Raw genomic sequence first — 27,342 nt, forward strand, 5'->3', positions numbered from 1 at the left:
ATGCAGTTCACAATTGGTTTACATGAAAAGAAAGTCAAGAGAGATGATGTTTCTTCTGTTGAGGAACAATCCTCAGGTGGATGGTGTCCATTGCAGTACTTTCTACTGATGTCCCTTCTTCCCCCATAATGGTATGCCGTATGGTTTTCAAATAATACCATCATACAGTACCCATATAAAGCTGCCCAATTAACAAAAGGCAGCATTCACGGTTGTGTTGGGAATCCAGTAACCTGATCTAAAAGAGGAGAGCTCACCATTTCTGGCATTGCCAGACACGACCGTGTACCGCGGGATTCCTATGGTCTATAGTGGGATCCAGTGGTCATCTGGACAGTTTTCTGCATAAATGCATGCAGTGGTTTTTCTCCAGCCGCCATATATGCAGGCATAGCCTTCCAGAATAGCTAACACAACTGTGAACACAGCCTTTGGCATGTGGTTGCATCCTATGCAGCTGCCTTTCCATAGGTCACCAAGTGGGATCAGGGGTGCTCGCTCTGGGCACGCAGGACATCAGGACAAGTGGATGTCCATTAGTTGTGACAAGCTATGCGCCCCAGCTCTCAGGCCTGTCCTAACTCTATTCTCCATGACTTTCAAACCTTCTTGGTGAGGGGCATCTTAAAATAAGGGGGCTCTATAATAATGTATGTTTAGACAAGCTCGTCAAAACGGGGTGCATTTATATAGTTGTCTCCCCTTACCTCTCCTTTTGGTTTGAGATATCCAAAGATGATTGACGCCAGATGACCAGGTTTAAAACAAAAAAAACTTTTGAAATATTCACAACTCCAATGGAGTAACAACAAATAAGCTGCTCAATTTTTGATATCATGATCTTAATGCCAAGGTAGGAAAGGACACAGAAAATATGGCCACCACAATCTTGGAAACAGAAAAATATGGCCACCACAATCTTGGACACAGAAAGAAATATGGCCACCACAATCTTGGACACAGAAAGAAATATGGCCACCACAATCTTGGACACAGAAAGAAATATGGCCACCACAATCTTGGACACAGAAAAATATTGCCACCACAATCTTGGACAAAGACAAATATTGCCACCACAATCTTGGACACAGACAAATATTGCCACCACAATCTTGGACCCGATCGCAAAGTGCTGCCGGGAGCCTCAGCTGTACACCGCAGCCCGCTGCCAACCAGCAATCAGCTCTGGCAAAAGATCTTCAATTTCTCTGCAGTGACACCACAGGTGAGATGAAGTACTGCAAGTCCCCACTGGATTCCATGGGCTGTCCATGTAACACCAGGACGCACTGGGTCTTCCAGAGGCAGGGACATTCTTAGCTGCTCTGGTGTATTTGAAAATGGGTTTCTTAGAGCAGAGAAAGTTGACACCAGATGTATCAATATGTTATTCCCATTACCCCCCCCCCCCCCCCCCCCAGAACATGGACCATCTGTATTTCTGTGTTGGATTATGCATCTCTGCCCTCCATATGTGAAGGCCCTAAGTAACCCAGGAACATCACCATCATTTATGTAATGCTAATCACTTGTTATGATTTTCTTAACTCCGTCTCTCAACAGGAAAACCTGTAATGGATCCTGAATATGACTTTTCCTAAAGCACAAAAATTAGGGACAGATGATAACGCCCCCCCCCCCCCCCCCATTCCTATGCAGATGCCTCGACTTTAACATGTAATATACGAGCATATGTTTGACACTGATGAACTGTGTCAGAGTAAATGGTCATGAAGAAAAGAGGAGACACGTGTAAACGCATCAATACGGCTGTCAGCTCCCACCTGCCGCACAAATGTCTGATGTATGACTTGTCGGAGACGGGAAAGATTCAGTTCACTGCTCTTAGGCTACATTCACACTAGCGTTATTCTTCTCCGGCGCTGAGTTCCGTCCTAGGGAAATAACTGATCAGTTTTATCCCCATGCATTCTGAATGGAGAGAAATCCGTTCAGGATGCATCGGGATGTCTTCAGTTCAGTCTTTTTGACTTTTCAGGATGGAGATAATACCGCAGCATGCTGTGGTTTTATCTCTGTCCAAAATTCCGGAACACTTGCCGGAATGCCGGATCCGGCATTTTTCCCATTAAAATGCATTAATGCTGGATCCGGCCCCGAGTGTTCTGGCAAAACGGATCAGGCATTGCGGTCTGCGCATGCTCAGACTGAAAAAAAATGTAAACAAAAAAATAACGGATTTGTTTTTTTCCCCGATTACACTGGAGAGACAGATCCAGCATTGCAATGTATATTTTATACGGATCAGGATCCTGATCTGTCTGACAAATGCCATCAGTTTGAGTCCGTATTGCCAGATCCGGCGGGCAGTTCCGGCGTCGGAACTGCCTGCCAGAGTCCTCTGCCGCAAGTGTGAAAGTACCCTTACTCTAAATACACTGGCTGAGGAGGAGTGAAGGGCTAGCACCGGGGGGCGCTGTTTCCAGAGGAAAGCAGATATGTCTTTCTGAACTTGTATAAAAGGACCCCGGGACCGAAACATCCTCTATGACGCCTCTCACCCAATGACAATCGGGCCATATCGCTAGGACATGCCCCCAATGTCTGATAATTGCGGGTCCCACCCTCTGGGACCGACACCTACTGAGAACGGAACGGAGGAGGTGGTGGCCGGAGGACCCCGGGTTTGGCTACTTTCATGGATCTGCACAAACGCTTCTGTTCAGATAATACAACCGCATGCATCCGTTCAGAACGGATCCGTTCGTATTATCTGTAACATGGCCAATACGGATCCGTCTTGAACACTATTGAAAGTTAATGGAGGACGGATCCGTTTTCTATTGTACCATATTGTGTCAGTAAAAACGGATCCGTCCCCGTTGACTTACATTGTGTGTCAGGACGGATCCGTTTGTCTCCGCATCGTCAGGCGGACACCAAAACGCTGCAAGCAGCCTCCAGAGCGGAACGGTGACTGATCGGAGGCAAACTGGTGAATTCTAAGTGGATCCGTTTTGGACCGCTTGTGAGAGCCCTGAACGGACCTCACAAACGGAAAGCCAAAACACCAGTGTGAAAGTAGCCTTTCCCCGGGTCCAGCCACCACTTTGCGCTCTTCACATAGTACGCCGCTTGCGTAGCCACCGCTCGGCGGCAGCCCAATAAAAATGACCGGAGGGTGGCTGCACATGCGCAGTGCACCCTCCACAACTTTCGGGCCTCCATTCTCAATGTAGGTACGGGTCCAAGAGGTGGGACCCGCACCTATCAGACAATGGGGGCATATCCTGGCGAAATGTTCCAATTGTCTGAGATGGGAATACCCCTTTAACTCAAAACTATCATCTATCTATCTATCTATTATCTATCTCATATCTATCTATCTCATAACTATCTATCTATCTCATATCTATCTATCTATCTCATATCTATCTATCTCATAACTATCTATCTATCTCATATCTATCTATCTATCTCATATCTATCTATCTCATAACTATCTATCTATCTCATATCTATCTATCTATCTCATATCTATCTATCTATCTATCCATCCATCCATCCATCCATCTATCTCATATCTATCTATTATCTATCTCATATCTATCTATCTATCTATCTATCTCATATCTATCTATTATCTATCTCATATCTATGTATCTCATATCTATCTATCTATCTCTCTATCTCATATCTATCTCTCTATCTCTCTATCTATATCTCTATCTCCTATCTATCTTAGTCTGGAGGCGTGCACCTCTCTATTCACACAGTGCTGCTTATTTCTATTGCTTTTCTATCTAATATTGAGTTCTGCCTATAGATATATATACACACACATTTTTAGCTTTTTTCCACCGTTCCCCTTGCTTTACACACCGCAGCTTGCAATGTCGGAGTGACATGAGCAGGGGGCACGTCAGGCCAGAAGATTTCAGACCTTTGTGAGAAAAATGTAAAGTATGTGAAATGTAACTTCATATGTAACATTAGGATAATTACTCCTGATTTACTGCGCAGAATGCACAGCCCGTCACCGCTGCCGCCTTTATCAGTCACTGTCAGGAGCGCAGCCGATGACATTTCGGATCAGGTTCCAGACGCGCTTTCAACCTCTGCACAAACCGGAGAGTTCTGTTTTGTTCTCTGCGCTTCCTGCCATACAATATAATAAATCTTGGCCCAGGAGAAATTTGACAAAAAACATCCATCCTACCAAGTCCACAATGTACAAAAAAAACAAACAAAAAAAATTGTAGACTTTTAAGCAAGGTTTTCGTTTTGGTGATGGTCTTCGAAATAAGTTAGCGACCTCCCTAACTGGAGACACTTAGAGAACCACATTGTGAGCAGTCCCCTTATATAAACTAATATCCCTTTAATTACGGATTTGGGGGACGTGAGGAGTGCTGGATTATGATAAATTCTGGATTACTGTGCAGTCATAGAATAATATGTTAGGCCATAAGGCCTACAGTGAGCCGCAGTACCAGGCACAGCCACTAATGTATATATGGCGCTGTTGGAGACTGGTGGAGTGCTGCTCCTCCTCCCCTCCGCTGAAAGACAATAAAGGTGTATAATAATAATAATAATAATCATCTATCCTAAATCCCAGAAAACCCTTTAAAGGGTTTATCCCATGAATGATCTAAAATATAAATGAAAATCAGACATCATATAGTACACGGCAATCTCTTTCTAACAAAGCTAGAACCAGCCCTGTACCTCACATGGATCCAGAGATCTCCACATTCATTGCTCTAATTGTTCTGCTAGATTTTCTTCAGCCTGGCAGCTCAGTGGGTGTGTCCTTTCTGCTGCAGCCCTCTGCCTATCACAGCTTAAAGGGTATATAATTTATGCTGTAGCTCTCTCCCTATGTCAGCTATGGAGAGTGTCCTTTATGCTGCAGCTCAAGAGGCAAGTCATATCTGCTGCAGCTCAGGGGACATGCTCTTTCTGCTACAGCTTTCAACCGATCCCAGCTCAGAGGCTGGGTCCTTGTTGCTGCAGCTCTCTCCCTATGACAGCTCAGGGGACGTGTCCTTTGTGCTTTGGCTCAGGGGATGCTCTTTCTGCTACAGCTCTCACCCAATCCCAGCTCAGAGGCGGTGTCCTTTCTGATGCAGCTTTCTCTCTATTACAGCTCAGGGTGGGGGTGTCCTTTATGCAGCAGCTCTCTCACTATCACAGCTCAGGGGGTGCATCCTTTCTGCTGCAGCTTTCTCTCCTTGTAACTGTCAAAGCCTTGAACAGTAGATCCAGCTGGTGGAAGTTGAAGGTTGGAACACGGCATGTGTGACCACCTCAGCAGGTGGACGTGCACACTCATACATAGCTTGGACACCAGGCGGCGCCATTGTAATTAAGTAAACAGAATGTCTCACAACCGGAGCATTTTTGTAACAGAAAGTAAATTACAAAGACGAACTTGTATTTCCGGCAGAATTATCTTAATTTATTTATTATTTTTAAACCATGCAGTTCTGCGCTAGATTAAAGTGGCGGACAATCAGACTTTCCGGTTTATCGGAGACTATGTGATGACAATCTCCATAAACATGTGGACGAGTACATCTGCAGAAATGAGCGGTAACACGCAGAGATTAGTACGGAGCTCAGCGAAACACAATGGAACCATGAAACCTTCACACTTTACAACATACAGTAAACCGAGGCAGCCTGCGCAGTGTCACCAGACGCCAGTCAGCACGCCGAGAAGAGCAGATGGAAACATGCAAAATCCCCCAGATTAGTGGCAGCCGCTCTCAGGGGTCTGGTTAAAATAGAAAAAAAATATGTTTCCTGGAAACAAAGAAATAACTGTGAAAATCCGAGCAGAGAAGATTCTACAGCTCCCAAGATTCACACCAGATCACCGAGCCCGGCCTCCCGGCCATCATCTGCCTCACTGCTCACCGCTGAGAAACACATCTGGGGTCACAGAGAAAACAGAAGGAACAATCCCAAAAGGAAAAAAACTAAGAAAACAAAAAAATATATAAATATAATGAAATAATATCATATATTATTGTACATCTTTATTTCTCTACTGATCTTTTATTATATCATTTATTTTTTATATACCGGTAATTACATTTTTTAATGCTAAATTTTGATGTATAAGAATTATTTTATTTCAAATATTTTTTTTTTTACTCTTTAATATAATACCATAATAAGAATAATATAGATATATAAAATGCATGGTCTGAAATAAATACATTTCCATGACCATTTCCTCGCACATCAACTGATCCCAGAGAAGGCTAAAGCTTTGGCCGATCCTAAGGATGAGCGAATTTCTTAAAATTCATTTTGTCCGAGAGAGAGAGTGTACCTAGTAGACGTGAGGAGTTTTATAGGCCAGACAATGCTCCTCTGGGTTTCTGGGAAAATTATATGCAAATTAGTTTTCCTTCCAGAAGAAAAAAGTCAATGCTCAGTCTTTTAAGCAGGCCTTGTACCATAACTTGGATCTAATCTGCAGACAGCTGTTTTGGGGTGATTGCCCCACACCAGTGCAGAGCAAAAAGAAATGACTTAGGTAGGTGAGAGGCCTTGGTCAGGATCTGGGGGGGGTACTATTTCTCCTTATGGGGAGTGCCAAGTAGGAGCGAGGAGTCTTATAGGCCAAGCAACGATCCTCTAGGTCAGTGTTTCCCAACCAGTGTGCCTCCAGCTGTTGCAAAACTACAACTCCCAGCATGCCCGCACAGCCAAAAGCTGTCCAGGCATGCTGGGAGTTGTAGTTTTGCAACAGCTGGAGGCACATTGGTTGGGAAACACTGCTCTAGGTTTCTAAGAAAAAATATGCAAATTAGCTTTCCTTCCAAAAGGAAAAAAAATAAAAGCTAAGGATGTCTTCACATGTGGCAGGAAAGCCCAGCAGAAAATAAGCAGGTGTATATTTTTACAAAGGTGTGGATTTGGTTGTGGATGTTTAGGTGTGTGTATGATGTGAATGTATGTATGCATGTATATATTTGTGTGAATATATGTGTGTGTTTGCATGGATGAGCACATTAATGTGTATAAATGCGAGTATTTTTGTGTGCGTATATGTGTATGTATGTTTGCATGGATTACGTTAATGTGTGTATATATGTTTATGTTATCAGGAACCAATTCCAAATTTTACTATGGATCTTTCTGATGGTATCCACACTTGCTGATTTTGCTTCTTTTAACTGTGTGTCCTTGATTCTTCCGAACAATATAAAATCTGTTTAAGACCTGTCAGCAGGGTTAACCCTAACTAGGGATCGACCGATATTGATTTTTTAGAGCCGATACCGATAACCTGTGAAATTTCAAGCCAATAACTTATATCGATATTCCCTATTCACCCTAATAGAGATCTATAAGGGTGAATAGGACGTCACACTCTCCCTGCTGCCCTGTGCTCTGTGCACACAGCAGCAGGGAGCTTACCATGGCAGTCAGGGCTTCAGTAGCGTCCAGGCTGCCATGGTAACCGATCGGAGCCCCAGGATTACACTGCTGGGGCTCCAATCAGAGCTGCCACTGCCACCAATGAAATTACTTCATTTAGGGGGGAGGGGGACCCTGTGGCCACTGCCACCAATGACTTTAATACTGGGGGGCGCACTGCGCCACCAATCATAATTAACCTTTAATACAGATATAGGAGGCGGTTATAGCCTCCTATATCTGTATTTATCGGCATCTAACCTCGCCGATATGCTGATAATGCATCCAGAGTGCTATCACGGAACACGAGCGCGCCATGTTCCCTCAGCAGCACGGGGAGAGGAGTCACTCTGCCGCGCTGCCAATGAGGAGAGACGGGAGGAGGAGGGGCGGGCGCACTGCGCCACAATGATAATTAACGTCTAATACAAATACAGGAGACGCTGCCCAGCCTATATGACAGGAAGCTGCGATCAGCGGCAGTTAACCCCTCAGGTGCCGCACCTGGGGGGTTAACTGCTGCCCCTGATCGCAGCTATGTGATACTGCGCCGACACACCCACCTCCTGTAATAAATGTTAATTATCATTGGTAGCGCAGTGCACCCTCCCCAGTATTAAAAACATTGGTGGCGCAGTGCGCCCTTCCCCCCACCCCCCCAATATTAAAATCATTGGTGGCACAGCAAACAATAACTAAACATATCACATACTGCCGCGTCCGAAAAGTCCAAACTATTAAACGCCGTAACAGAAATATATTTTTTTATCAAAAATGAAAATACACAGAATATCGGTATAAGTTATCAGCTATCGGCCTGAAAGTTCACAGGTTATCGGTATCGGCTCTAAAAGAAAATCTAGATCGGTCGATCCCTAATTAAACTTATCATTGGTGGCACAGTGGCCAGGCACCTGCTATGCTGGCTGTTTGACTGTGGGGAGGACACTCAGGAGGAGGAGGCTGCTGCCGCCGTTCGCCGAGCACACTAGCTGATACGGCGCAGCGGTAAACCCTCCCCTATCCCGCCTTCCTGCTTTAATATTAGCCAGACATTCATTGGTGGCAGTGGTGGGGGCAGCTTCAGAGCCCGCTCATTATATTGGGCTCTGCGGCGGCCGCGTCATAGGAGGGATGGATTCCCTCCCTCCTCCTCCACTGACTCTGGCCACTGTGCAATGTTTTCTCTTAAGCGAGCAGCGCTGGACGCATTATCCATATATCAGCAAGGTTAGATGCCGATAACTTTGAAAATCATGAATATCGGCCGATAATATCAGTAAATTCGATAATCGGTTGATCCATAACTCCAACCCTTCCCGGCAGGGTTGATCCTGCTGATTAAAACTACACCTATACATGGCGTTCTGGAGATATCTTAGTTTGAATCTCCCTATGCAAATAACGTGGAGCTGCAGGAAATCAGCACTTTTGCCGTCATCTCCAGCCCTTTGTTTGGAGATCAATAGGAGAAACTGAATCTGTGAAGCTCGATTGCAATCCCAGCATGTGAACTGTAATATCAGCCTTATTCTGGAAGAGCTCGGAGGCGATCATCTAGTACACTGCTTTGTTAGTAATGGCCATAGAAAGCTTCTCAGGGCAGCTGGGAGACACAGTCAACTCACAATGCCACCGGCTACGTACTCTCCCAGACCCGAGAACAAGAAGCTGCTTTCCTCTCCATCCTTTGTCTTTTTAGGGTGACAGGGCTATGATAAATGGTTGCATCAATGGCTGCTTGGGACAAAGAGGGTTTTGTGATTGACAGGAGGAAACCACACAAAGGGAGGAGATTCACTGCGTCTTTCTCTGGGGATGCCTAAGACCTTAGACTTTGAAGGCATCTCCCATGACTTCCAGGTTACAGACGTTCCTGCTTCTCCATGTTTCAAGACACCTGAGGGGAGGCCAGGACCAGGGCAAAAGCTTGTCATGCGAACTTGTAATTCCTATCATGTACTGTAGACACATAACACTCATCATCCGCCTGCATGCTCTGGAGGTTTAGAGCTACCATCATGAGGGTCATGTCAACACTCCATCTGAGACTTTCTCTTGCAAAACAACTTTCTCCCTTTGCAGGAAATGGTCAGTGGTGGTAAATTATTAGGGTTCAAATCAAGTATAAACTATAAAATAAAATAATGTAATAATTTTTCAAGTCATAGGAGCATTTAAAGGGGATTTCCTGTTGCCTAAAAGTTCTACAGGTACAAAATCCAAAAATATAACGTTTTCAAATATACTTCATAAATTTTTGTTCCAACACCATAGTCCCCTATGTGGCTATATTTCAGTCTGACCAGTCACTTCACTGTAACAAAACAATTACAGGCCGTGGTGGTCAAAGCTGTGGCCAGTGCTTAGCCATTGTGTTTAGACTGATGACATCCCATCATGTATCCGTGCAAGTAAGCGGTGGTTTAGGAGAGTGTGGAAATCGATACGGTAAGAAGGTTTATTCATTTTTGGATTCTTATCTTTATTTTTGGAACAAGAAAACCCATTGAAGGGGATATCCGGGAAATAATATTGATGACTTGATGATCAACAGGATAGTTCATCAATATCAAATCGGAGTCCCAGCACCCCCTGCCTATCAGTTGTTTTGGGGAGATGCGGCACTCACCGGAGCTCTGGGGAGTGTGGTGGGTTCCCAGGCGCTTACTAAGCACAGCGCCGTACATCGTATATAGTGGATTGGTATTGCAGCTCAGCTCCATTGACTTGAATGGGGCTGAGTTGCAACTAGGCTATGTGACCGATGTACAGTGACATCACATGGCCTAGGAAAAGGCCTTGGCACTCACAGAGCACCAGGCCTCTTCTAACAGCTAATCGGCAGGGTTCGACACCCGGGATCTGATATTGATGACCTATCCTGAGGATACTGGTGTCTTCTTATGTTATAGAGGGGCCTTTGGACCCCCTTTAGACACCAGGGCCTGGGAGTGGCTATTAACTTTAGGCCTGCCTTACCTGCAGGAACTTTGGATGGTGTGGAAATAATAGTTGGCAGAGATGCATATAAAATTTGCAACAGACAAACTTTTTTGTACAAATATACATGTTTGTCTGCATAGGAGGGCAAGGAGGTGAGTGCACACTATGTGGCATGTGCTCTACTGCTCTGAATTGGCCTTTTTTGCTAAGGTAGACTCTGATCTCCATACCTATCCCCCAGGTCAACCCATTATAGCCAAAGGACAGGAGCAGACAGGAGGCGAAGTAGCTTCAAAAAGATAGGTATGCAGACATAGTGATATTATGCTAGGTATGAAAGAATCTTGCATTGACATATCTATAATCACAATGTAAGTGACACCTTTCATGTTCTTCTCCAGGGAGCGGGTTGAGGGAAACACCACACGTCTGGGTCTACGACAGTGATCAATGGTTTCTCAAGGAATTAGCAGAGATTAAGATAATACCAGCCTTGTGTCAATAGGAAACGTAAGAAATGAAGTCATTGTCGCCTTGTAATATCTGTGCTTCCTGACATTTAACCATCAGTGGTGTCATTGTCTCCAGACAGGTCAAGGGAGCTTATTTACCAGGCACAAGCAGATCGATAATGTATACAGTGAGCGAGTTTCACTTTTCAGCTTCAGCTACAGGTAATTGTGGTAGGATCTGGGCAGGATTGGAGCTTCTGTTCATCCCGAGCTTTCGGCACAGGAGCACAGTGGTTAGCCCGGGTGCCCTTCAGCGATGGGGTCCTGCGTTTGAAATTGAGCAAGGAAAACATCTACATAGAAGTTGTATGTTCTCTGTGATTTTTCTCTGAGGTACTGTGGTTTCAGACCATACTCCAAACACAGAATGATAGCTCAATCGGCTTCCTAAGAAATTGTCCCTAGCAGGGGCGGACTGGGAACTTAAAGAGGCCCTGGAAATAATACTAAAAGTGGCCCCATTTTGTAGTTGGGTCCAAATTAATGGAAGGGAGGGCCAGAAATACCATATTGTGGCACATTATACCACTCCAACAGAGCCAAATACCACAGCCCATCACAAAATACTATCTGAAGCACAAAATACATCCCCAAAAACTTCCACTGGCCAACAGTAAGGAGGAATCAGGCGTCCCCCTGGGCATCGACCCACCAGTAAATTTCCCTGTAAGGTCTATGGCCCATCCGCCCCTGCTCCCTAGTGCATGTGACAATTATGGTAAGTTGTGAGCCTCGTTTGGGTCAAGGCTGTATTTATACCACCAAAGGGGCAGAAAAACAAAGGCAACTGAAACTTTTTGGCAGGAAGCTGAAAGAAAATGGTTGGTAGCCACTCTTGGGGTTAAGACTTAAAATGTGTAAGTCTATGGCAGGTTCATCAACGTAAAAAAAAATGTATTACCTATATTTTTTTTTAACAATAAAAACCACATACTGATACATATTCCGTTTAGATTTTTTTTGATTGTAGATTTTTTATTTTACTTTGTGGGCATAATTATGAGAGCAGTCATTCTGCCTGAGCTACTGTTACCGGCACTCAAAGATTTAGGGACACATTTATTAAGGCTGGCATTATAGATGGTGGTCTTAATAAACTCCATGCACTGGCGGTGGTTCCGCTGGGTCGCAGATTGCGGCCATGTGTGCCTGAAATATGCCTAATATAGGCAAATTTCAGCTTAATAAATGACCCCTTAGTTTACAGCAGCGCAGGCAAGATTTCTGTCCAGAAAGTAAAATAAGAAAAATCTACAATCAATCAAAAAATAATACGCGCCAGTGTTTTTTAATTCATCTTCTAAAATCTGGGTAAGGGCTCATTCACACAAACATGTGCTGCCCGTTCCGTCTGCATTCCGCATCACGGATGTGGACCCATTAACTTCAATGGGTCCGCAAATACGGAGGCAAGGAACGGAACACTACGGAGTGCTTTCTGGGGTTCCGTTACGTGCCTCCGCACCGCAAAAAGATAGAACATGATCTATCTTTTTGCGGCACGGAGGGATCGCGGACCCATTCAAGTGAATGGGTCCACAATCCCCATGCGGCTGGGCCACGGTCAGTGCCCGTGCATTGCGGTCGTGTGAACAAGCCCTAACACATTTCTTTCTCACTCATGTTTTTCTCCTAGAAGTCAATGAGATAGCGTTGTGGTCATGCTCTGTGACCTTTGGCATAGGTCATCGTCCAAACTTGATTTAAACATTAGGTTATTTCATTATACATGTGTCCTCTACTTTTGTTACCTATCCCTGCCTAGAGTCTAAGGCCTCATGCACAAGAATGTGTGTCTGGCAGGCCCATGCTGCGGACCACAAAATGCGGTCCGCATCGCACGGGCACTGACCGTATGGACGCCGCATCCAGACGCATTCACTTGAATGGGGTCCGCGATCCACATCCGACAGTGTGCACTGGAAAAAAGTAGTGCATGCACTACTCTGTGATGCTTCCGTGGTGTTCCGTGCTTCCGTTCCGCACCGACCTTCCGGACACATTCAAGTGAATGGGTCTGCATCCATGATGTGGGGTGTACACGGCCGATGCCCGTGTATTGCGGAACCGAAAACAGCGGGTCACAATACGGTCACGGCTGGGAGACGGCCGTGTGCTTGAGCCCTAACTGAAACAGCAGTCTGCTCCATTCAAAGTCTATGCATCTGACGTTCATGGCACTCTGCAGGTGCTGCAACTTATACAATCAAGCCCAAAGCCACATTCACTTACACAAAGTGTGCAATAATATTTCCTATAGAATGCTGAGAGTTGTAGTTCTGCAACATTTGGAGAGCCACAGGAATTACTGTTATATTGTCTCTAATGTTATTGTCCTGCAGATTCCCTTGTATAGTTCAATGCATAAATCGTATAGTAATTGATTAAGGGGGGTAATAATGAACAAGGAGGGACACTTACCTGAAAAAGAACATGTAGAGAGCAGCTGTGATGCAAAACAAAAGGACCTATAAAAAGAAACCACAAAGAAAGCAATAAATAATCACAGTAAACACAAAGACACAAATATCACATACAGTGGGATGCGAAAGTTTGGGCAACCTTGTTAATTGTCATGATTTTTCTATATAAATCGTTGGTTGTTACGATAAAAAATGTCAGTTAAATATATCATATAGGAGACACACACAGTGATATTTGAGAAGTGAAATGAAGTTTATTGGACTTACAGAAAGTCTGCTATAATTGTTTAAACAAAATTAGGCAGGTGCATAAATTTGGGCGCTGTTGTTGTCATTTTATTGATTCCAAAACCTTTAGAACTAATTATTGGAACTCAAATTGGTGGTAAGCTCAGTGACCCCTGACCTACATACACAGGTGAATCCAATTATGAGAAAGAGTATTTAAGGGGGTCAATTGTAAGTTTCCCTCCTCTTTTAATTTTCTCTGAAGAGTAGCAACATGGGGGTCTCAAAACAACTCTCAAATGACCTGAAGACAAAGATTGTTCACCATCATGGTTTAGGGGAAGGATACAGAAAGCTGTCTCAGAGATTTCCGCCGTCTGTTTCCACAGTTAGGAACATATTGAGGAAATGGAAGACCACAAGCTCAGTTCAATTTAAGGCTCGAAGTGGCAGACCAAGAAAAATGTCGGATAGACAGAGGCGACGAATGGTGAGAACAGTCAGAGTCAACCCACAGACCAGCACCAAAGACCTACAACATCATCTTGCTGCAGATGGAGTCGCTGTGCATCGTTCAACCATTCGGCGCACTTTACACAAGGAGATGCTGTATGCGAGAGTGACGCAGAGGAGCCTTTTCTCCGCCCACAGCACAAAAAGTGCCGCTTGAGGTGGCTAAAGCACATTTGGACAAGCCAGCTTCATTTTGGAATAAGGTGCTGTGAACTGATGAAACTAAAATTGACTTATTTGGCCATAACAAGGGGCCTTATGCATGGAGGAAAAAGAACACAGCATTCCAAGAAAAACACCTGCTACCTACAGTAAAATATGGTGGTGGTTCCATCATGCTGTGGGGCTGTGTGGCCAGTGCAGGGACTGGGAATCTTGTCAAAGTTGAGGGACGCATGGATTCCACTCAGTATCAGCAGATTCTGGAGACCAATGTCCAGGAATCAGTGACAAAGCTGAAGCTGCACCGGGGCTGGATCTTTCAACAAGACAACGACCCAAAACACTGCTCAAAATCCACTAAGGCATTTATGCAGAGGAACAAGTAGAACGTTCTGGAATGGCCATCTCAGTCCCCAGTCCTGAATATAATTGAAAATCTGTGGTGTGACTTAAAGAGAGCTGTCCATGCTCGGAAGCCATCAAACCTGAATGAACTAAAGATGGAATGGTCCAAAATACCTTCAACCAGAATCCAGACTCTCATTGGAACCTACAGGAAGCGTTTAGAGGCTGTATTTTCTGCAAAAGGAGGATCTACTAAATATTGATTTCATTCCTTTTTTGTGGTGCCCAAATTTATGCACCTGCCTAATTTTGTTTAAACAATTATAGCACACTTTCTGTAAATCCGATAAACTTCATTTCACTTCTCAAATATCACTGTGTGTGTCTCCTATATGATATATTTAACTGACATTTTTTTATCGTAACAACCAACAATTTATACAGGAAAATCATAACGATTAACAAGGTTGCCCAAACTTTCGCATCCCACTGTAAGTAAAAAGGCTGATAACTCAGGGCCTTACTGCTCCTCACCGATCACTACAACAGGGTCCCAAGTCCCCAGTTCCTCCTTCCAACTGCACTAAGGATCAGTCTGAGTGGAGCAGTGGTCGGGCGTGCACCCAGCCGTTCCATTCAAAGTCTATGAGACCCACAGCGACAGCGGAGTACAGCGTTTTACTGTTTCCGTCAGCTCCATAGACAATCAAGAAGCAACCAAAATAGGTTTTAGGCAACATAGATCTAATGCAACAGGCCATTTTGAAGGTGCCCATACGTAATAGGTATTGTTGGCCAAACTCATCGATTCTGGTGGGATCGACCAACTGAAAGGGGTCTCCCAACTTTACCCACATGGCAGATGTCTGGGGAAAGGCACGATTAATTTTAACATGCCCAATCCTTTGTCCCTGACAAAGATACCCCTCCCTTCCTTAAGTGTATGACCACCTTAAATAGGTTTTACAGGATTATGGCCCTTTTTAACTAGACTATGGAGCGTGTGGTACCTAATGAAAACATCATACCCACCTGCTCCCCACCAATCTGTACAGTCTCCCTCCTCACCAATCTGTACAGTCTCCCTGGCTCCAATGTCACTCTTCTGGTCCACGGCCTGTAAGCTTCAGGGTAACCTCTCGTTGTGTCCTCAGCATTGATGTGTCCCCAAGTGGCAAATCAAATGCGGGGTGTAAAATGCTGCTTGTGGATATGACACTGGAAGTTTCAGGTCAGGGACCAGAAGATCTCAGGCAGCCAGAAATTACAGGCCAGGGACCAGATGACTAGAAGATCTCAGGCACCCAGAAATTACAGGCCAGGGACCAGATGACTAGAAGATCTCAGGCACCCGGAAATTACAGGCCAGGGACCAGATGACCAGAAGATCTCAGGGAGCTGGAAGTTTCAGGTCAGGGCCCAGAAGATCTCAGGCAGCCAGAAATTACAGGCTGGGGACGAGAAAATCTCAGTCGAATGGAGTGCAGGGAGCAGGTGAGTATGATTTTTTCATTAGGTACCACATGCTATGGGGCTAGTTAAAAAGCCATGCTGCTTGAAAACCCCTTTAAGACTTATTGAGCCCTAAGATTGGGGCCACTGGCATCACTGTGCCCAGTCAGCTGGCTGAGGTTAGGAGGCAATCTACAGAGTGGAACGTAATTGGTTCCATCAGTAGCTTCACATAGACTACAACAAAGGGCATCATGGTCTACCTGGGTCAAAAGGGTTTCTACTGCAATCATCAGCCACCAAATCCTCAAGCAATGGCTGACTGGTCCATTGCCTGACATTTGACAACCCTTTTATAACCCAATTACTAAGAGCTGTATGTGGAGGACTAGAGTGTCTATTATAAAGTCCTAGAAGATGATGACTCTATAGAGAACCTGAACTTTCCCGTACACGAAAGCCCTAATAATACAAGTGCAGAAATAGCAGCCATTTCTAGGTAGGAATAAGTGTAGCCGAGCCCCGATGCATAGCAGGGATAAGATCACAAGTATGTCTTGAAAGGAATGAGCTGCAGCCATAAAGGTTATGAGGCTGGAAGGAACTGAGGAGCCAAAGATTCTCCTTTTATCTGCAAGCCATGTGAAATTCAAGACAATGTGCGCTCTTCCAGCCAGGGACAGTGGCCATGATTCACTGGGGAGAGGAAATCAACTCTCAGGAGAGACATCCAAAGAAGCAATCCCAAGGGTCCGGCCTGTCTCCCAGTCTATATACAGAGGCACAGTAGTGTAGCAGAGCTGAGATTGCCAAATGTGGAAGAGCTGGGTGGATCTGACACTACTAAATCACAAAAGGTACTGATGGTATTTACATAGGACTGCAGGTAAATCTACCTCATTATCATAACTCCAAGAATAAGGCAGATAAAAAGCAGGTTCCTGCATTTATGGGACCCTTCGTATGGCTATACATGTATTGGCATGTGCATCAGTATCTGAAAAGTTAACACATACATGCCCTGAGGGGCTCTTGCTGTACAGTCCTACAAATTGCAGGGGGCGCTCGAACTATTCTTAAAGGGGTTGTCCTATGAAAAATATTTTACAGTTTTAAAACCAGCACCTGGATCTGAATACTTTTGTAATTGCAGGTAATAAAAAAAAATTGTATAGTCACTGAGTTATTCAATAAAATGTATCTGTATACAGCGCCACCTGCTGTTTGCTTTTTTACTTATTTCTTTGTCCTGCTTACTGAGAAGGCCGCACATGCTCAGTGTCATCCTTCAGCTGTCTCCTGGGCTGTGATAGGGAGAACATAGACACGCCCCCTGAGCTGCAGTAGAAAGGACACACCCCCTGAGCTGTCAGTTTGATACAAAATCTAGCAGAGTAATGAACGTGGAGATCTCTGGATCCATGTGAGATTGTCATGTACTATCTTATGTAATAACCCCATTAAAGGGAACCTGTCATCAACTTTATGGTGACCTCACTGAGGGCAGTATAACTTAGTGACAGAAATGCTGATGTCAGCGGTGTGTCAATCATGAGCTAAAAGTAAGTGGTTGCGGAGAACCAACATCATAATCATTGCAGCCCAGGCCTGGAAAAGAGTCAAATCTACCTGAGAAGAGTCCTGGTGATTCATAATCTCCTGCGCTCTCACCCATCTGCTGATAATTGGCAGTTCTCTCCTAGAGAGAAAGGGAGAAAACTAGGTAGAAGACTGTCAGCCATCAGCAGGAGAGCAGGAAGTCATGAATAACCAGGACTCTTCTCAGGTAGATTTGACTCTTTTCAAGGCCTGGGCTGCAATGATTGTGATGCTGGTTCTCGGCAACCACTTACTTTTAGCTCATGAGTGACACACCGCTGACATCAGCATTACTGTCACTACTTTATACTGCCCTCAGTACGGTCAGCATAAAGTTGATGACAGCAGGTTCCCTTTAAGGTTTTCAGCCTCTGGCAGTATATAAGAGTGTTTCTATTCAACCACAGCAAGCAGAGATTTTTCAGAGGGCAAGGAATTGAACCACAAAGTATATCAGAAAGTATATATAAAGCCAGAAGCCCCCTTTAAGACATTCTGGATTGTGCGCCGACTCCGGCAGAAACGCCTTAGTCTTTGCACCCCTCCCCCACAGATTCCACTGTTGTCAGCTCCTTGACGCTTTTCTGTTAAAACGCTAAGTGCAGAGACTGTAAAGTCATCCGTTCTCTCTGATCTACTGGATACCCTTGAAGTTGTAAGAGATACAAGAGGTAGAGATTTACAGGATGCTATTAATATTTGTACCCTCTCGAGAAATCTTAGAACTGGATCTGCCCCCTCAAGAAATTGCCAAAGCTGCTTTACTGTCACTTACAAGCACATCGCGCAATCACGGGTGTGAAAATATTTGGGATGCCAATACGACTTTTCTCCCCGATATACAAACATTATAAAAAGGGTGTGTATAATTTTGCAACCATATTTTTTCCCAATACATCTAAAATAGAAAATGAAGCAACTTTGCAAATAGTCTTGATTACAGAAGACGTCTTAGCTCTGCAGACATGGCTGACCTGTTACATGTGCTCTTGGCAGCAGAAGACATCTGTGTTGGTCCTATGTTCATATGTGCCCGCATTGCTGAGAAAAATGATGTTTTAATATATGCAAATGAGCGTCTAGGAGCAACAGGGGCGTTACCATTACACCTAGAGGCTCAGCTCTTTCTGCAACTGCCGCGCCCTCTCCACTTTGATTGACAGGAGCAGGTGTAATGACATTTTTACTGCCTGGCCCTGTTAATCAAAGTGGAGAGGGCGCGGCAGTTGCAGAGAGAGCTGAGCCTCTAGGAGCAATGACAACGCCCCTGTTGCTCCTAAAGACTCATTTGCCTATAATAAAACATCTACAACTCTTATGTACACCTATGTGTCTCCATATTTAGAGACCGCAAACAGTTTGTAGTCAGAGCCTAAAGACACATGCTACTCTCTTCCATCAGCCTCCGAAGAGGGGCAGACATCGGACCAAGCACGTACAGCAAAGACTGACCAGAAACTGGGATCAAGCATGAACGCTGGAGGTCCCAGCAAGTGGATGCCAATCAGCCAGACTTTTAGGGCATATCCTACCAAGACTATTGTATGGTTAACCCATTTTCAAGGAAAAAAAAAATAAAATGTGTCAAAGGGGATAGGACCAACCAGGACTGTGTCCCCTTTCTCTCCTGAGGGGCCCGATAGCCTCATGGACTGCTTCTATGGTTTATTTGAATATGTGTTTGCGTACGGAGGATCCCTAGGACACCAAATTTACAAGTAAAAAGGCCACATGGATATCACAGGAGCATGTGCTTAGAATCTGTACCTGTGGTTTCATATACATATATATATATATATATATATATATATATATATAGGCAGTACGTGTGCTGCTAATATGGCGGCTCCATCTGCACTATATGACGGAGGTATGGCAGAACACAGTCCCTACGGTTTCATATTACATATCTGGAGGTGTGCTAAAATATAGAGATATTGCGGAACGCAGAGTCCCTATGATTACATATTACATATCCACGTGCAGTCAATATGGTGGCTTCATCCATTTTATATAGTATTGCGGAACACGGAGTCCCCGTGGTTACATATTACGTTGCCGGAGGTGTGCTGCCTGTATGGTGGCTCCAGCCTCACTATATTATAGAGGTATGGCGGAATACAGAGTCTGTGTGGCTTCATATTACATAGCCACACAGACTCTGATTTAAATCACTAGTCAGTAAGGCTTGATTTAAATCATAGTTTTCTACATAAAGACTAATTCTTGCTGGTATAACTTATAATATGCAAGAAGATGAAGATTTTAAGAATAACAACTTTTCATATTAGGTTGATTAGGTTGATTCTGCATTCATAGGTTTGTAGAAGTTAGGATTAAGGTCTTTTTCTCAACTCTGTTCATGTTATAACATTTTTGCTGTGAAGAAGAGGCCTGTGATCTCTGCTGAGTCAAATTCAGTTTTGAGAACTGCAAAAGTAAGCCAAGCATCTGTGATAATATCTTGTAGGAAGAGAAACTGCCCAATAATCTTACAAAAACCTCTGGAAGAGCATTGTGAATGGACAAAGGGGGAAACTAACTCTCCTTGGGGAGAGAGCACCTTAATCAGTATGAGGAGACTTTTAGGCCATACATGCTCCTCTGGAATTCTGGGAGGGAAGAATGCAAATGAGCTCTTAACAAGCTTTGCCTCTAATGCCACCAGATGTAAGGCAGCTATCCTATAAGTCAACGTTCAGATCTTAAAATAAGCCTTGAGACAGGACTTGGATATTAAGTAAGCCAGCACCTCATCTGCAGACAGCTGTTTTGGACACAGGCCTTCTACCCAGTTAAGCTAGTACTCTCTGCTCTGCACTGATGAGGGTCAATCACCCCGAAACAGCTGCCTGCAGATGAGGTGCTGGCTTTTTTAATATCCAGGTCATGTCTCAAGGCTTATTTTAAGAGCTGAATATTGACTTATAGGATAGCTGCCTTACATCTGGTGGCATCAGAGGCAGAGCTTGTTAAGAGCTCATTTGCATTTCTTCCCTCCCATTGTGAATGGATTAATGGAATTTATTTACCAAAAAAATTAAACATCTACAGCCTTATTCTACATAATTAAAAAACAAATCTTTATTTCATGATGGTAATATATTTTCCTCAAAAAGCATTTCTAAATAAAAAAAATCTGATTTAAAGAGGACCTTTCACTACTCTACAAACGAAAAACTAACTATACCTGTGGGCAGAGCGGCGCCCAGGGGTCCCCCTGCACTTACTAGTAAGTCTGGGCGCCGCTCCGTTCGCCCGGTATAGGCTCCGGTGTCTGCGCTCCCTCTGACTGATTTCTTGTAGGAGGCGTGTCCCTTGCTGCACTGCTGGCCAATCGCAGCGCACAGCTCATAGCCAGGCTATAGCAGACACCGGAGCCTATACCGGGCGAACGGAGCGGCGCCCAGACTTACTAGTAAGTGCAGGGGGACCCCTGGGCGCCGCTCTGCCCACAGGTATAGTTAGTTTTTCGTTTGTAGAGTAGTGAAAGGTCCTCTTTAAAAAAAAAAAATCCGATTGATTTTTATCCAAATCGTTGATTTTTATCCACCCTGCGTAGGGAGCACATGTACTGCCATATGGCGGTTCCATCCGCACTGTATTATAGAAGAACTCTTCTAGAGGAGAAAACATCTACAAAATGGCACCCGATGTAACAAGACACATCTTTTTCTCTTTCTTCTGAACACATATGGAGTTACAGTATGGAACGTAGATTATTATGGGTGCCGTATTATGGTTGCATACAACGTGTATGAAGCGGTATTATGTTTGCGTCCTCAGTAGATGTTCTTCAGGTTCCTTTTTGACAACACAGAAGCCAATTTTGGCAGATGATGAATACCCTGCTCCAAATTACACAATGTCCGCCTCCGACATGTGTGAAGAACAGGTGGCCCGTAAACTTGTTGATATCTACCGCCATGTGCTCAATTAGAAGAACAGACATCTTATCTGCCATGTTTTATCGTCCATCAATAGAATCCTTTATCCTATTTACCTCCCAGTCAAAAGGCTCGAAGCCAGTGGTTGTTCTCTCCTGTCATTGTGAATGAACACAACAACCTACAGATCCTCCCCCAGATTATAAACCTGACAAGTCCTAGTAAAAAAAAAAATATAGAAGAATAAAACAATTTGTCAGGTAATAGCTGGGCGGCGTGCCTATGGCGTGCACCACACCCTCGCCAGAGCAGCTGTAGGCAACTGTACCTGCAATCGGGCCAAACAGCTTAAGCATTCTGTAGACAGGTAGTAGGATGAAAAGGGAGATTAACGGGTGATACTGAACAAGAGATTATGGGGATTCATCCTTAAAATGACTGAAAGTGGCATGTGCTGTGCAGAATCAGACTGCGATGCATCACACCTGTCAACGGGAAACAATTCTGCTAATTCCTGGGCTCATATTTTCCAGATCAACACTTACCAGCCCTGGAGAGATCACCATGGAGTGAAGCCGATGGTCTAAAATTCAACGGTTCTTTGGAAGAGGATGTCTACGTCTTCCTGGTGAAGACCAAAGGAATTGAGGGGCTTATACCAAGGACTGTTTAGTTCCTTTCTATGGTCATGTTGTTAGATTACCATGTCAAAGCAAGCGGGGTTCCGAGGTGGTAGGATGTTAACTTCATCTGTATTTCCAGAAGGACAATCTTAAAGGGGCTGTCTGGTTTCGCACAAAAAGAAGTGACTATTACTTCACTGGCAGATCCCACTTCACTGCTATGGTTCTCCCAGCTGAGATCTGTTTACCCTGCTGCAGCGGTGATGTCATGTCGAAAAGAAGTGACCACTGCAGCCAATCACTGGCCTCAACGATCACGTATTAACGACGTGAGCTAGGTAAACAGATTCCGGCCGGGAGAACTGGAGCAGTGATACGGGATCTACCAGGAATTCTTTTACACAGTAGGTGGATCCACTGTGTTGTCTGGTTTCCTCCTTTAAAGGGGTTGTTTGGGATTAGAAAAGTGGTCTACTCTTTTCCACAAACAGCGCCACTCTTGTACATGGACAGTGACCGGTATTGCAGCTTAACCTCATTGACTTCAATAACGCTGAGATGCGAGACCACATACAGCCCATGGGCAGGTAGAGCTTAATAAAAAAAAAAAAAAAGAAGCAAAACCCTTTTTTCTTATTTTTAACACGGTCTTTAAATCAGTCTTTATATTCAACATATACAAAAAAAAATTAAAAAAATTTAAAGCAACTTTTTGGGTGTTGACATTGCTGCAACAAAAAAAAATTCTTGTCTGTTTGTTGTCATAATCAATGGAATCAATACTCTGAAGGGTATGTCCACACATGACGGGACCATTGTGGATATTTTGCAGCAAATCTTATGGAACTAACGTAAAGTCAATTAAAATAACGGATGGCCAATACTTATGGGATATTTATGGCCAGCTCTAGAGACTATGGATTCAGTTAGGCAGGAAATGTCCTGTTCCTGGTGGTCCTACTGCTAGGCCAACAACAGTCATTAGTATAAGGTTCCTACACCTCGTGTCTCCTGTGTTCAAACTCCTCCTCACTGTAGTACTTTCCATCTGGGGATATCTTTTGAATGCCCGAAAATTGTATTGAAACATTTCTTCTAGGATCCATTCATTTCAACAAGGGAAATGGAGTTCATAAATTTTGGACTCTGACCAGCTTTAGTCTTTTTAGCAGGACATAAGCTGTTATTGTGCCCTTCAAAGACTTGTTTTTAAGTACTTATACGTACCCCCCCAGAGAAAAGCTTAAATGTGATCTGAACAAGGCAACAGAAAGTTTCCCAATACGCATATTTGGTTGGCGGAGTGTGCATGTGTTTTCAGTGGGGAGATGGGAATAAGCCACAGCCAGATACCTCTGAGGCATCTCATCTCCTGTGGAAGCAAGAGATTGGGCATGTTGAAATCAGACTTAGATCTTACATGCACCTTAAATCCAACTAGTTCTCAACAACAGTTGAATGCCCAGCAGGACCCTAACACATTTTATTAATATGCCATAAAAGTCAAATATTGGATAACCGATAATAGTCGGGACCTTGGAGACCTTTCATCTAAAAGGTACATGTGCAAAGGTGACACCTGCTTAAGTTTGTATAAGCTATGGTAATTTGCCTTAAAGGGAGTTTACCAGTAGTTTTGACCACGATTAAACTGCTGACAGCACTAGGTAGGAGTTGGAGGGAGCAGGACAAACATACTTTTTGTGGAGTTTTTCTCGCCAGGAGTAGCGTGAATATGAAGTTTTATTCTACCTAGTGCTGTCAGTAATTTTGAACACGTTCTGGACTTGCAGGAGTGCACGGCATTATCATGATTTATAATGCTATGTGCCTCTGCTTGACCTAACAGCTTTATGTCACTATGATCCTGTAGAAAAAAGGCCAAGCAGAGGCACATAGCATTATAAATCAGGATAATGCCTGCACTCCTGCAACACGAAGGATCACGCTCACACATGGAGTGCGATTCCTGCAATGGACTTGCTCGTGTGCAACAGCCCTAATAGGCCATACCAGGCCCTACAAGATGGGCTGAGAGTAAGACTCCTGAGTTGAACTACGTGGATGGGAAAGATGTTATAAATCAAGCACATGCCTGTTGGGTCCTTAAAGGGGTATTCCCATCTCAGACAATGGGAGCATATCGCTAGGATATGTCTGACAGGTGCGGGTCCCACCTATCTCGTAGTTTTGACCACGATTAAACTGCTGACAGCACTAGATAGGAGTTGGAGGGAGCAGGACAAACATACTTTTTGTGGAGTTTTTCTCGTCAGGAGTAGCGTGAATATGAAGTTTTATTCTACCTAGTGCTGTCAGTAATTTTGAACATGTTAAACTCCCTTTAAGGCAACATAACAAAAATAGTTCAAAAATCTAATCAACTGTATTTAAATTTTCAAGTCTTAGTTAGTTTGAAAATATACCATATAGTATAAATTCTTCTACATTCTTGTATACCCATAGGCAGAACCTAATGAAGCCTAGCACCTTTGTTTTGTAACCATCGAAGGTCAGGACCTTGGAGACCTGTGCTTGTAGAATATGGGCTTCCAACTGCCTTTTTTTAAGCTGAAAGTTCAATGCCAAGGAAGCGCTTCCTGGGGTATTTCCAAAACACTTTTAAATGAAAGTAAAGGTCACTGTGGTCACGTCGAAATACCAGTGTAGACTCTCTTGTGGAACAAGGCATATGAGGGGCCAACACGGCCAACAAAGACGCAGCATGCTGTGCAGATGATTACTGCTGAAGTGGAGCCCCACTGTCACATGTAATCCTTTACAATGACCAGGCACAGAGTGAAATACTTGCCCTTTCCTATATATAAGGTTTAATTAGTCATAGCCTCTCAATAAACTGGTCTAATTGGCATGGTCCTGACCAAAGGAATCCACCATATTAAAGCAATGTTGATGACTTATTTCCGTAGAGCTAGAATTCAGGTTAATGCACAGAAAATACATGGGGTCTACTTCACTCTAGACTGTTAACATGACTATTTTCAGACAAGCCCTTGTTACATACTCTATAAGACACATCCATTGGACCCCCTCTTCTAGTTACGGCCTGGAGAACAGTCATGCTTGGCTCCTGGATTTGGAGATCTACTGACATTCACTGAAGTCAATTTCCGACAAGTGGTGCTGCAATGAGCATGCACTGTTGATCTAAAATGGCTACCAAAGTTTTTAGCAATAAGTCCCTGTGGTATGAAAAGGTGTGGTCAAAAACCAGTTAACACTTTCAGAGTGTCCCTATCACTGGAGCCCATACTGTTAGGACATTCACATGGGGAGGGGGGCCGGGGAGTCACCCTTACTAACTCTGTTATGTGCGACTTTCTTTACCCACTTGGGTCTACCTGCCCTCCTTTGTCTTGCATTCGGCGGGTCGGTGTGAACGGAGCCCCAACTGAACGACTCTACCGATTCCCAGACAACTCTGTTGGTTGGAGGAGCTTAAAATCATCGAGTGCCCAGACAGAACGTGATGAAGATACAGGGTCAGCATGGTGAAGAGGAGTTAGGAGGAGGTTATACAGTAATAGGACTTGGTAGTAGGACGCAAGGGACTGCAGCTCTGAGACAGAGGGACCTGCTGCAAGTACTGTAAGGGCTGTTTCACACAAGCGAGTCCATTGCGGGAATCACGCTCACACACACGTTCTGGACTTGCAGGAGTGCACGGCATTATCATGATTTATAATGCTATGTGGACTCTGCTTGACCTAACAGCTTTATGTCACTATGATCCTGTAGAAAAAAGGTCAAGCAGAGGCACATAGCATTATAAATCAGGATAATGCCTGCACTCCTGCAACACGAAGGATCACGCTCACGCACGGAGTGCGATTCCTGCAATGGACTTGCTCGTGTGCAACAGCCCTAATAGGCCATACCAGGCCCTACAAGATGGGCTGAGAGTAAGACTCCTGAGTTGAACTACGCGGATGGGAAAGATATTATAAATAAAGCCTGTTGGGTCCTTAAAGGGGTATTCCCATCTCAGACAATGGGGGCATATCGCTAGGATATGTCTGACGGTGCGGGTCCCACCTATCTCGTAAACACAGCCGGCAAAGTTACAGAGGGTACATTGCGCATGCACGGCTGCACTCATATCTATGGGGCTGCCGAAAATAGCCGCGCACTGGCTCGGCTATTTCCTTCGGCCCCATAGAACTAAAGGGGAGCGGTGGCTGCACAAGCGCGGTGCGCTCCAATTCACTTTTATGAGTAGAGTGCTTTGTGGTGGCCGGACCCAGGGTCCTTCAGTCACCACTTTCCCCACTCCCTTCTCAATATAGGTGTGGGTCCAAGTGTTGGGACCCGCTCCTATCAGACAATGGGGACATATCCTAGTGATATGCCCCCATTGTCTCAGATGGGAATACCCCCTTTAACAAGATGGCACTCTACAGAGAGGACTTATACTGGAACTGTTATTGCCCTATCAGGCCTTAAACATTTCTTGGGTTTTGTTTGTGGACATGGGAGTTTGAGGGGCCCTGAAAGAGAGTGGCGTAGTGGCCACAAGGAGTTGCTGAGGTACAGAGGGGTCCCCTTTGAAGTGACTGGTGCATCCCCAAGGGTGGCATATGGGCACGTTGTAACACAAGACCCACAACAGCATGGCAGTGCAGACCTAACTGGTGGGAACTCCTGCGAAGGTTCATATCAACAACCCTGGATAAGGACAAAACTGTAAAGCAGTGACACCTAAAGTCACTAAGTTTGTTGATCTGCATGTTACTAACTAACCAGACTGAGTCCTCTCACCTATGCTGAGAGGGTTCATATCTACCTCCACAGACAACTTTTAGCAGATGGCATGTGGTAGTCTGAGTTTGACACGCACCGTGCATCGCCAAATTTTTCCAGGACATTCAGCCCCAATTTTCTAGGTGCTGCCCCTTTCCGTAAAGGATCCACCCATTTTTGTGATGTGGTATGCCCCTTTAGAACATGCATGGGTGGTGGAACGGTGTCTAATGAGGCAGTATTCTGGTACAACATACTGTTGGTCAGCACTTCTGGGAAGTCTCCCCTATTTCCTGGAGCCTCCATAATGTTCCAAGAGAGTCTGTGGGACCTCAATGTCATTCCGTACATACTTTAGCATCACATTTTATATCCATATCGATCAGTCTCCAAACCAACTCTTCTGCTGTATTCACCGGAGACAATGAACACAGGACAAAGAGAGCGCTCGTCGTTGTGCATCATCGTGAAGGATCATGGTAGGAATATA

At 44.4% G+C, this 27,342-nt stretch overlaps 1 protein-coding gene across 1 annotated transcript in view; it reads right to left on the reverse strand.

Annotated features, from left to right (window-relative positions):
- The window catches only part of TMEM135 (transmembrane protein 135), a 349,453-nt gene that overhangs the window by 65,616 nt on the left and 256,495 nt on the right, over positions 1 to 27,342 (reverse strand). Inside the window, exon 6 of the mRNA XM_044286249.1 lies at positions 13,281 to 13,327. Coding sequence (XP_044142184.1) covers positions 13,281 to 13,327 — 47 coding nt within the window. The remainder of the gene's footprint in view (positions 1 to 13,280; positions 13,328 to 27,342) is intronic.

Source organism: Bufo gargarizans, chromosome 3, assembly GCF_014858855.1.
Source record: "Bufo gargarizans isolate SCDJY-AF-19 chromosome 3, ASM1485885v1, whole genome shotgun sequence".
Lineage (NCBI taxonomy): Eukaryota > Metazoa > Chordata > Amphibia > Anura > Bufonidae > Bufo > Bufo gargarizans.